Source organism: Sapajus apella, unplaced genomic scaffold, assembly GCF_009761245.1.
Source record: "Sapajus apella isolate SASKATOON/1434 unplaced genomic scaffold, GSC_monkey_1.0 scaffold51, whole genome shotgun sequence".
In the NCBI taxonomy this organism is placed as follows: Eukaryota; Metazoa; Chordata; class Mammalia; order Primates; family Cebidae; genus Sapajus; species Sapajus apella.
The window spans coordinates 11,344,353-11,356,648 of NW_022436991.1; the positions used below are offsets into that span (position 1 = coordinate 11,344,353).

At 42.6% G+C, this 12,296-nt stretch overlaps 1 protein-coding gene across 1 annotated transcript in view; it reads right to left on the reverse strand.

The window, feature by feature from the left end:
• ARHGAP17 (Rho GTPase activating protein 17) overlaps positions 1-12,296 on the reverse strand; it is a 93,896-nt gene that overhangs the window by 25,957 nt on the left and 55,643 nt on the right. The window contains 5 exon segments of the mRNA XM_032242993.1: positions 1,202-1,315; positions 3,244-3,324; positions 6,378-6,459; positions 7,020-7,131; positions 8,658-8,785. Of these exon segments, the coding sequence (XP_032098884.1) occupies positions 1,202-1,315; positions 3,244-3,324; positions 6,378-6,459; positions 7,020-7,131; positions 8,658-8,785 (517 nt within the window).

The following is a 12,296-nucleotide window of genomic DNA, read 5'->3' on the forward strand; positions in this document are numbered from 1 at the left end:
GTGAAGGATGCCCTCCCTTTCCCATCAGGAGGAAAGAAGCCTTCTTAGCACCAGGGATGGGAAGGCAAGGCTGAGGGAAACCTCCATAAACAAACCTGTTGAACAAATCCTTATGTTCCCAGTCACTTCTCCACAACTGCCTGCCCTAGCTCAAGCCCCTTTGTCTGGTTATGTTTTCACACTTTACTTTTTGTCCAACTTCATATATAATATAAGCATTTGGCTCTAATGGCTTCTTTGTATCTTCATTTTCCTATGGGAACTCCAATGTCAGACATGATACTGATGCTTCAAATTCATCATAATATACATGAAATTCCATTCCCAGTAGCCCTAAGTTACTCTCCAAAGTGATTTTTTTTTTTTTTTTTTTGAGACGGAGTTTCACTCTTGTTACCCAGGCTGGAGTGCAATGGCGCGATCTCAGCTCACTGCAACCTCCACCTCCTGGGTTCAGGCAATTCTCCTGCCTCAGCCTCCTGAGTAGCTGGGATTACAGGCACGCGCCACCATGCCCAGCTAATTTTTTGTATTTTTAGTAGAGACGGGGTTTCACCATGTTGACCAGGATGGTCTCGATCTCTTGACCTCGTGATCCACCCGCCTCGGCCTCCCAAAGTGCTGGGATTACAGGCTTGAGCCACTGCGCCCGGCCCGTGATCTTTTTTAAAATGTGCCAAGTATGCATGAATTAAATGACTCCTCTGCTGGGCATTAAAACGGAAAAATCTGTACGCTTTCTCCTGTTAACCTGTCTTACGTCCATTTAGTTCTCAGACCCAGCCAGAGACCCTAAGAGGGTGGAAGTAAAGTGCTGCCCCTTCTACAATATCATATACACACACACACACACACAGATATGTGTATTGATCTTATCACTGTACTGTAGCCACTGAGGTATCTGACTGCCCAAAAGCAGGGGCATTTTGAGAACTGGGACAATGTCCCGCACATCTTTGTGTCACCACCAGCTGGGACAGCACCCAGCTCAATGAAACTGAAATGAGAATTACTTTCAGGGAAGAACCAGTCGGCATGCTGAATGATGGGTTCAAGAATATCGGCTCAATGAGAAAACCAATTTCAGAACACCTTGAACTGATCTTAAACTAGAATGTGTAACCTGAGTTACATTTCTATGCATCCTGTCAGGTGGGAAAGAAGAAACTGAAATGATGTGATACAGAGAAAGATGACTTACCCTTCATTTTTGGCCCATAACAAGTTAGGGCCTAACACAATCGCAATGTTGCTGGGAGTCATTTTATTCACATCGCTGGTCTGAGCAAGCTTTGCAAGGAACTTGATCAAATACCTAGGAGTCAAAAGAGAAGGGGAGGGTTTTGCCTCTGAAACAGCTGCTGGAATATTCTCTTACTGCTCAGGTATGCAATCCCAGATTGCTCAGGTGCTAACAGCAGAGGATTCCTAAACCAGAATATGGCTCAGGTGAAGCATTTTATACATTTCTTGTGTTCTTTGCTTCAGATAACAGAATAATTAGGGCTTAAAGAAAAGAGCTTAAGTATAAATCTCAATGACTGAACCTCTATTTACTGTATATTTCTAATGAATTTCTCCTTTATGTCCTATCTATTCTACTCCTATTGTAAGTTATAAGGTGTTAATACTGAGCTCAATATTTTTTAATACAAAAACAGACACAGTTACGTTGCTTAAAGGAAACTATCTGAAAATACTTTATGTTGGAATTACAAAAATATCCAATTTATCATATATATACCTTATGTATAAACACAATTGTATACAGGTAAAAACTAAGAACAACCCAACTATCTATCAATAGAAGGCTGGTTAAAGAAATCACAGTATATCCATACAGTGGAGGACTATGCAACCATCATTACAAAATGTACTAAGAAGGAAAAATCTCCAAGATGTATTAAGAAAATACCTTAAGATGTCAAGCAAACAAGACAAGGGGGGAGAATGATGGATACAATATATACCACCATTTGATTAATTGCATCAGTATCATGCCTGACATTAATATATAAGTTGTCTCATCATTTTCCCACTACAGCTATTAGCAATAAATTTCTCATGAAAGGTTGAGTGACTGCATGCTGGGTTTGGAGTCCAAATCGTCTAGTATGTTAAAGACAAAATTAATCAAAAAGAGGGTGTGAGAGAAAAAAATATATATGCAAGTATGTACACATGAATGTATTTGCTTACATGTATATCAACTCTTGCTGAGAGGATAAATAAGAAACTGTAAACACTGGATGCATGTCAGGAGTGGAACTGGGTGGCTCAGGTATGGGAACAGGAGAGAGATTTTTCATTGTATACCTCTTGAATTCTGAACCATGGGAATGTGCTCCCTATTTAATTAATAACAATTACAGAGTAAAATAAACAAAATAAAGAGCCAAATTCCCAACATACTAAGTACTGAGTTCTCACTATATACAATGAAGAGAGTATTTGTAATTCTGAGCTGGGTGAGTTAAATTAATCAAAGGGAATATTTAAAAGGGAATATGCAGCTTAGCTTAGTGGGAGAGCCCAAGACCGAATTTAAGGACAAGTAACATTCCAGACATATCACCTATAAAGAATTTTGGTTGGTCACTTAATGTCACTCAAAACAAAAGAAAATTTTCTAGAAAGTTCTCCTAGAAAATTTTCCTTGTTTTGTTTTGAGTGACTTTATTTCCTGGGGCCAATTTTGCCTTTTCTCTATACTTGTTCAATATTACATTTTAAGTCAAAAGGAAAAAGGAAGTTAAATTACGGAAGTTGGTCCCACAGTAAATTTTCTTAGAAGCATAGTTATTCCACACAGTAATATATAATCTCCATCCCTTGAAATTTTATTTAGTAAGATACTTATACTTTATTTAAAATAAAGCAGCATATATAAAAGATATTACAAAACACGCAACTACTGATTAATTTTGCATTTTTAACATACTGGACAATTTGGACCCCAAACCCGACAGTCACTCAAACTTTTCACAAGAAATTTACTGCTAATAGCTGTAGTGGGAAAATTATAAGACAACTTATGTATTAATGTCAGGCATGATACTGATGCTTCAAGTTCATCATAATACACATGAAATCCCATTCCCAATAGCCCAAGTTACTCTCCAAAGTTTTTTTTTTTTTTTTTTCTTTTTTTTAATGTACCAAGTATGCCTGAATTAAATGACTTCTCTGCTGGGCATTAAATCTATCTTCACTCCAGAGTCATTGTAGCTCAATTATACATACCTAAAGTTAACAAAATTTTGTGGTGGCAACTTCTGACATGTTCTCCACAAGTCTTGAAGTTTTTTGTCTTGGTCCTGCACACTGAGAAAAAAAAGACTTTTAAGTATAGCAATTTATTAAAACACCAATTAGTAATACCTTATTAATATGCTATATTAAAAGTGAAGCCTCCATTTTCACAACTGGAAAACAGCCCAGGCTATGGAAATAAACAAATTTAGAGTCAAATACCAATTAACTGTTTAACTCTGCATAGTCGGTTAACGTTCAGTATCTTTATGTGCAAAACAGGTAAGTGTTGATTCTGCTGAACGATTTTTGAGGCTTCAGTGGCAAAACCTCCACCAATGCTTGGCATAGAGAAGACAAGACACTACTGAATATTTTGTCTAGAAAAAGTGTGTACTGACATATGGCTTCACGGAGCCCAAATTCTCTTATCCTCGAGCAGCCCACCCACAGATCAGGGGCTGAGCTCCCAGCACCCAGATTTCTGGTGTTTCCTCACTTGCAATACTACAAACCGGCTGCAGACCAAGAAGGCCATTTCTGTTGTGAAGCAACTGCAAGAGCTCTTTTATACCACAGGTGAGATGTACAAACTTGCAAAGACATAAAAAAAGGGCAGGAGGAGCCCGTAAAGCATAGTCAACTCTGCCCACTAGGGACCAAAAGTGTTAGCGGGGGCCTCTGTAATACCACTTTGAACTTGAAACATCCCCCAGAACAGAATCATTCTGGAGAGTATGGACAAGGATTAAACATAATTACACTTTAGAGGCCAGTCAGTGCGTTACTGAGATGGAAGCCCACGTTGACAATTCTCAACTACAGAATCAATACACCAACAGGCACCTTCTTTTACAAGTTTATTTCCTTGTAATAAACAAGGAAACATTTTATTGGGCAGGAGGTTACCCAATAAAAGAAATCAATCCCACAACTCTCCTCCACCTAACACTGCTGTTGGATTCTACTGAATTCTATCCCATAAACATTAATACTGACAGCAGGCTGGGCCCCAGGCAGGGTTCCAAGGATATGTGATGACTAAGAACTTGTCTCTGAACTTAAAAACCTCACCATCTACCAGGGACAAAGTCTCTCATTCCGCAATTACAGAGAAAAGCTCAACTGCAGCCAGGCGTAGTGGCTCACACCTATAACCCCAGCCTGCCGGGAGGCCAAGGTGGGCATATTGCCTGAGGTCAGGAGTTCGAGACTAGTCTGGCCAACATGGTGAAACCCCGTCTCTACTAAAAATACAAAAAAATTAGCTGGGCATGGTGTTGTGCACCTGTAATCCCAGTTACTTGAGAGGCTGAGGCAGGGGAATTGCTTGAACCAGCGAGGTGGAGGTTGCAGTGAGTCGAGATTGTGCCATCGCACTCCAGCATGGGCAACAGAGTGGGACTGTCTCAACAAAAAAAAGCTCAAATGCAAAACCTGGTTAAAGAGACAAGGGGTGGACTCACATCCACTGAAGTGTAACCGATCAGAAACAAATGGCCCTTATTTGATCATGGCCTGCCTAAGGGGAACAGGGACAGTGTCCGCAGATAGGGATGGGGGCATAACAGATGTGAGATTTGTTCCTCTTCCCTTGGTAGTGATGAGTAGGCACTCTGGAGAGGAGGGGAGTCCGTACCATGAGGGAAAAGAGAGGAAGTGGGCTGGCCAGCCAAGCAGAAGCCTCTAGGCTTTTCAAACAAAGCTGTCCTGCTTAAAATCAACTATTTCTAGACAGACTGAAGCTGAGGGTGGAGGAAAAGAAACAAAGAACAGGAACATAGCATTTGGGTCTGTCTGGTTTGAATTCTGGCTTTGCCAATTACTTGCTACTATCCTGGCCCTGTTCTCTCTGTAAAATGTGGATCACATCATCTGTCTTTTATAATGTTAATTAAAGATTACAGGAGCTAACGGCTACAAAGATGACTATAGTACTTAGCACAAGAAAATGCTCAGTAAATATTAAAGTCATCAGTTTACAGCTGACAACACAGAGCCCACTTACATGCAAATTTTTTCAATAAACATATGGGAAAATTCCAAGAGATCTGTGAAAATCTGAAAAAAACTCACAGATGAACTGCCACCCCTAAAACAGCAAGACCAATCCCTGCACTTTCTCTACTTCCTCAACCTACTCAACATGAAGACAAGGATGAAGACCTTTAAGATGATCCACTTCCCTTTAATGCATAGCAAATAGATTGTCTCCTCCTTACAATTTTCTTAATAGTATTTTTTCTCTAGCTTACTCTATTGTAAGAACACAGTATATAATACATACAACATACAAAATATGTGTTAACTGACTACGTTATCAGTAAGGTTTCCAGTCAACAGTATGCTATTAGTTGTTTTGGGGGAATTAAAAGTTATAGTTGAATCTGCGATTATGTGGGGGATCAGTGCCCTATCCCCATGTTGTTTAAAGGCCAACTGTATTATTGCACAGGTAAGTTTGCACACAGCTCAAAAGGCACACTGCCATGGGTCAGTATGAGCCCTATCCCTAGTCATAGGGCTTCTTCAATATAAAGGGTGCTGGAGATTTGCCAATCCATTAATGTGGATTATGACTCTATGTCTTCATCCACATAAATAACACAAATTTAAACCAATGCCTAAGTGGCAAGACTTTCCTACACTAATAATTATTCCATGTTTTTACTCCTAACATAATAAGAACTGACACATGTATTATTTAACAAATATACATTTTACTGTTATGGTCCCAGAGAATAAAGTGATTTACAAATAGGGCACAATAGCACATCATTCCCTTCAACATTTAAAACTCTGTGTTCTTTGTTTTTTTTTGAGACAGAGTCTCACTCAGTCGCCAGGCTGGAGTACAGTGGGGCAATCCTGGCTCAATGCAACCTCCACTCCCTGGGTTCAAGAGAGTCTCCTACCTCAACCTCCCAAGTAGCTGGGACTACAGGTGTGCACCACCATGCCCAGCTAATTTTTGTATTTTTAGTAGAGACAGGGTTTCACCATGTTCACCAGGATGGTCTCAATCTCTTGACCTTGTCATCTGCCCACCTCAGTCTCCCAAAGTGCTGGAATTACAGGCGTGAGCCACTGCACCCAGCCCAAAACTCTGTGCTCTTTAAACTTACCTTGCAACTTGTGTCCATTCTTCATACAGATTAAAAGTCATCAAAGGTTCAGGCAATTCCCGTAAATAGGATTTTAAAGCACCTGAAATCATTAACATTCTCTTTGAGTATGAAAAAGGAGTAAGGCTAGGAATCTTGGGACATATTTTGCAAACTGAAATGATCTCAATTATAATCTTCCAAGGTGTATATAACAAATCATAAGTTGGCAAGAGTGGCTACAGAATAAAATGTTCATAAACAAATTCAATCTCTTGCAGAAACGTTTTTAGAGATTAATTACAAATAAAATTAGTTTTAAAGTCATCTCCTTAACAGACATAATTTCTCTGGGTAGGTACAGATTTGGTGGGGGGAAAGTATGAAAGAAGGGAAGAAAATACAAATATGTCTCCAAATATCTGCATTATAAGCTACTTTCACCTTTACTTAATCATCAAGAAAATAGAAAAACAAAAAAAGGAGTAGAGAAGACACATGTGGACATTACATTATATATACACTAAGGAATTGTAGCAAGAGGCCACTTAGGTTCTGTCACTTAAACCTATAAGTAAAACTGGATTTTAACTGACCGTCTGAGACAGGACCTGCCCACCACCTTGAGGGTGACTTGATTTGCAGACACTCTTTTGCACTCACCTGCTACAGCATGGGGGTCTGAATAAAACTCATCCAGGTGAGAAGTAGAACAATCCAAAGCAGCTTTCAGCTTCTTTAACTTGGAGGCCCCAGCCCCGATTCGGAAAAGGCCCTAAAGATAATGAAAAGCCATCAGCATCAAGTGCAGGTTGGGAGACTCAGACTAAGCGGCAGTGCGTTCTGATGGGGACCTCCTGACTTCCGCTCACCTCTTGTCTATGAGAGTAGTGTTACTGCCTGCCCCATGGGGCTGTCAGGGGGAATGAAGAGGGCTGAGTATGTACCCAAGCACAGGGACAGGCAGCAAGAAAATTAATCTAGGCAGAGTTTCTTGACCTCAGCACTACAGACATTTTTGGCTAGATAATTTTTTTTGGAGGCTGTCCTGTGCCCTGCAGGATGTTTAGCAATACCTGTGGTGATACGGTTGGGCTCTGTGTCCCCACCAAATCTCATGTGGAATTGTGATCTGGAGTGTTGAAAATGGGGTCTGGTGGGAGGTGACGGGATCATGGGGGTGGATTTCCCCTTTGCTGTTCTTGTTATAGTGATCTGGTTGTTTGAAAGTGTGTAGCAACTCCCCCTTTTGAGTGCATGCTCTCTCTCTCTCACACTCTACCACATGAACACTGTGCCTGCTTCCCCTTTGCCTTCTGCCATGACTTTAAGTCTCCTGAGGCCTCCTCAGCCATGCTTCCTGTACAGCCTGGGGAACTGATAGTCAGTTAAACCTCTTTTCATGGTAAATTACGCAGTCTCCAGGTAGTTCTTTATAGCAGTGTGAAAATGGACGAATACATGTGGCCTCTACTACTAGATGACAGTAATACCTCCTCTTCTCAGGTGTGATGATCAAAAATACCTCCAGACCTTGACAAATGTTTCCTGGGGAGCAAATCTGGCCCCAAATAAGAAGCACTAACCTAGGTTGTGACTAGAAGCAAACACAAGGAGGGCTTCTGGGGCATTCCTTGATCTGAGTACTGATTCCATGGGTGGGTTCAGTCATGCAAGTGCATCAAGCTGTACACCTATGATATGTATGCTTTTCTGTATGTTCTATTTCAATACAAAGCTTTCAAAAGGAAAAAAAAAAAAAGCCTTGCATTCTTATTCTGGTTCTGACCTGGTGTAAATTCCCTGCATGCTGACTTCTTTATTTACACAAGAAGAGTAGTAAGAACTGCCTTATTTGGTTCACAGGGGGTTTGCATAAGAATCTCATAAAATTAAGTATGTAAATGCTTCCCCACACCCCCCAGAATTGCATAATACTATGTAAATGTAAACTAAAGCTCATTAGTCCATTAGTGCATCATGAAATCTACTGTCACAAATCACAACCAGAGTTTTAAATGAAACAGTCAAACAGGACAAACAGTCAGGATGTACTGCAAGCAGGAAAGGTAAATATTCCGTAAAACCTTTGTTTCATTCATAAGGTATCACAAGGTACATGGTTGCAATTTAAAACATGGGTCATGGTGACAAAGGCTTGAAAGCCACCGCTCTATACAAAATGGACAATGGCTGGATAACTAAGAGGGGAGTGGACAGGGGGTTGGCGGGGAGCATGGTGCTCTGGGTAGAACACAGGGCATGGAGACTTGGTGCACAGGATCACGATGCTCCCCTCACCTCCTCCTTCATGCCTGTCTCCAGGAGCAGCATGACACAGGCTTCAATGGGCAGTGCAATCTCACGCCCGCTCCGCTTCAGGTGTTCTTCTAGAGGAGTCCCAAAGGCTGGCTTTTCCGCCCACTTATCTAGAGCAGCAAATGGTTCAGTTAGACACCCAACAAACTCACAGCATTACCAAGCTATTTTGTTCCCCAAACTACCCAATGGGCTTTCCTAGCAGACTGGCAGCTGAGCCTCTAGGAAGAGGGGATACATCTATTCTATCTGCTTTTGTTATTTGCCATCTACTGGAGCAGCACAAACTATGGACCAGGCTGGGGCAGTTACTCATGGAACAGAAGCCTGCGTGCACCTACATGGCACCCAACTCGGGCTGCCCAGCAGAAGCTGCAGTGGCGTGCTGCACCTGCACCACACTTCATTAACACACGCCAGTGGGTTTAGTGGACTGCCTTGGACTAAAACGAAGATTCCCCAGAGCATACTGTTTCACTGAAAAGAAATTTATTCTAGCCATGCAAAGCCTTCTAGCTAGAGGACAAGAAACAGACTCTTTGCTATGCAAAAATGGAAATAATCTCTGAAAATTTCAAACACAAGTTAAGCATCTGTCATACAAGACTGGAGATGGTCAACGTGAACTCCCACGTTGCAGTTACTCTCCATCAGATGCAACATCTCCACGGCATGCAGCGCTTCAGAACGCCGCGTCCCCAAACAGCTCCAAAAAATTCTGAGTGGAAAGAAATGCAGAATCTGCAGCCCTAAAGCAGCTGAAGGCTATGCAGACAGCAGGAAAGCCGTATTTTACATTATCTTCAGATCATATGAGGCAGCTTAGCAGAAATACAATGAAGCCGTAAAATAGAAGAATTTAGAGAACAGACATATAAATAAGAAGTATCTGGCTGGATCTGGCCTGCCTGTGCAAGCTGCAGAGATCTAGTGCTGTCTGCGCAGCTCACAGAAGCAAAGAAGGGCAAACCAGATGTGAAAACTGCTCTAGGAGAAACACTTAATTCTTTTCACCAATAGAAAGGATTCATGTCCTTCTTTGCACCTTTAACGGCCACTGGTCCCTTAGTGGCTCTGCTGCTAGGAAGTTGGGTTGGAGGAAGGCGATATTTACTCTGGTGTGTCCTCTTACACTCTTTCCTATGTCACAGCGGGGTTACAGGCCCATATGATTTGCACATGGGGAAGGAAGAAAAATAAAATCCTGCAAATCCACAGAACTGAGAGCTTGGGGAAAGGTAAACATGGATGGAAAGAGCCAGAGGTAAAGGTTGAAGAAAGCGGTGACGGAAATGGAGGTGGGAGACAAAAATGAGAAGCAGGCCTCCAGCCACTCTCAGAATTGTAGGGAGCCCTCCTTGTCTCTGCCCCAGCCCCAGCCAGGGGAATTTCCAATAGAAAATGCATCCGGACGTCTGGACCTTCCCTTCAGTCAAATCTTACCTGAAATACTTTGTCCCTTTTATCTAAAGCAATGATTCACAACACAGGCTGAAAATGGCCACATGAGCCTTCCACCAGGGAATATACTGGAATCACCCAGGGGAGTTCTGCAAATGACATCTGCCATCACCTTTACCACAAGCCCAACCCTGCAACATTGAGGGGCAGGCATGCTTCAAACCTCTGCTAGAACTTTCCAGTAAACACTGAACAGAGTCTACCCTACCCCCAAGCCTGGCATAATGTTGACAGAGGGTGCAAGTGAGAACAACTGACTAGAGGCAAGTCATAAGGCAAACTCCACCTCAGGCACTGGCCTCTCAATCAACAGACCTACTATGTGGCAGACACTGCAGGAGGCATGTAAAGTTCACAGAGACTACCCACCCTCAGGTAGAGGGCAACTGAATCATGAAGGGAATATAAGACACATATGTAAACACAGAACAGTCAATAACAAGACAAGACATATTTGCTAAGTAATGGCAGATCGATGATACAGACAAGGTCGCAAATGCAATTGTCTGGAGGAGCCAGATAGGTAGCACAGTGGCACGAATCCCGCTGGGGGGGCACGATCCGCAGACAGGTGATAACCTCCCCTCAGCACCAAACCAATGCTGCCAAGTGGGAAAGCAGAGCCAGTGTTGCCAGACGTTTTGAACTTTCAGGAGAAGCCAGAAATCGGGACTGTTACATCAAAGTGCCTGGTTTTTAAATGATGGCAACCAACTTTTAACAATTTTTAATGAGACATGGCTGTTTGAAACTTCTGGCGTAGACCACAAATGCTGGCACAATTCAGGAGGCAAAGTATTCGCCATTGGCTTCAGTTGTCAGAGAAGGCTTCTCAAAGGAAGTGAGGTTGGAGAGGGTCTCATGAGATGGACAGAGATTAAGCAGGCCGAAAAATGGACAAACATATCTTTGTAAGGGGCAATCAGCTGAGAAAAGACCAGGAATTGTGAGTCTGGGAATTTACATCTTATCTCAAATTCATGCCAAGACCATGAGAGCACGGAGCAGAGTGGGCCAGGGGAAGAGAGGATGGCAGAGCCTAGGGCAAAATGGACAGAACCCAGGCATGGGGTGGAAGAGAGGAAGGAGAAAAGGGTTCCAAGGTTAACACCTGAATCATCTGGAGAAAGGTGGTATCAGGGAGACAAGAAGAGAGAGACAGTTGGTGTGGGGAGAGAATTGGTTTGTTTTTTGAGTTTAAGGTGAGGGCCGTTCATCAAAGGGAGCCAATGCTTGGGAGGCTGCAAGGATTAAAATGCAGGGAAGAAGCAAAGCTGTCAAAGTAAGGGGATTTCTAGGGAAAAGGGGGCGAGGGAGTGAGGGTAGGAGAGAAGAACAGAGGTGCAAGGACTGGACCTCAGAAGAGGCTGACTTCTGGGGTAGGGACAGAAATGGAGCAACACATAATCCTTCCTGATGATGAAAAATTTTTAAAAAGAAATGGAGCAATGCAGAGTCCTCACAATGAAAGAAGACAATCAAGCAGAACGAGGAAACAAATGTTAACAAAGAAAAGATGGCCGACACCGGGTCAAATGCCAGGATCTACCAGGTGGTCGCTGGTCCTTGGAAAACTGCAGTATGGTTTGTTTTTTTTTTCCTAAACGGCAGAGTGATTAGTGGTAGACATAAGGCTGCAAAAGATTAAGGGGTGGGAACGTGGTAAGAAAATGAAGGTGGCAGGCAGAAAGGGGTCATTGGAAGTGCCCACCAGAAAAATGAAGGAGATGCAGATTAAATGGGGTACTGTGTTCAGGTCAGGGAGGCACCAGATGACTATCAACTGACCTGAATATGACACCGGAGTCCACGGGGGTGAGTGGGCTGAGCAGGGAGGTCACACTTTTTTATATAGTAAGGACAAGCTGAGTCCTTCTGAAAACAGAGAGGAAAGCAAGGGAAGAAGAGACAGAACTAAGGTGAGAGGTAGATACAAGGACAGGCAAGGGTGGGAGAGGCTGAAATGTAACTTGGTGAAGGGTGACGCCAGCAAGAACAACAAACTGCACTTCCTCCATGGGCTGCTCCATCTGAACCTCTTCCTTGCCTTGTCCCTGCTCCCCATGGCTTCCTGACCTATTTCTCCAGGGAAAATAGCCTTGGGTAAAAAACAGAATGAGAGTTCTAGTCTAGCCTGGGGAATAGAGTGAGAACTTGTCT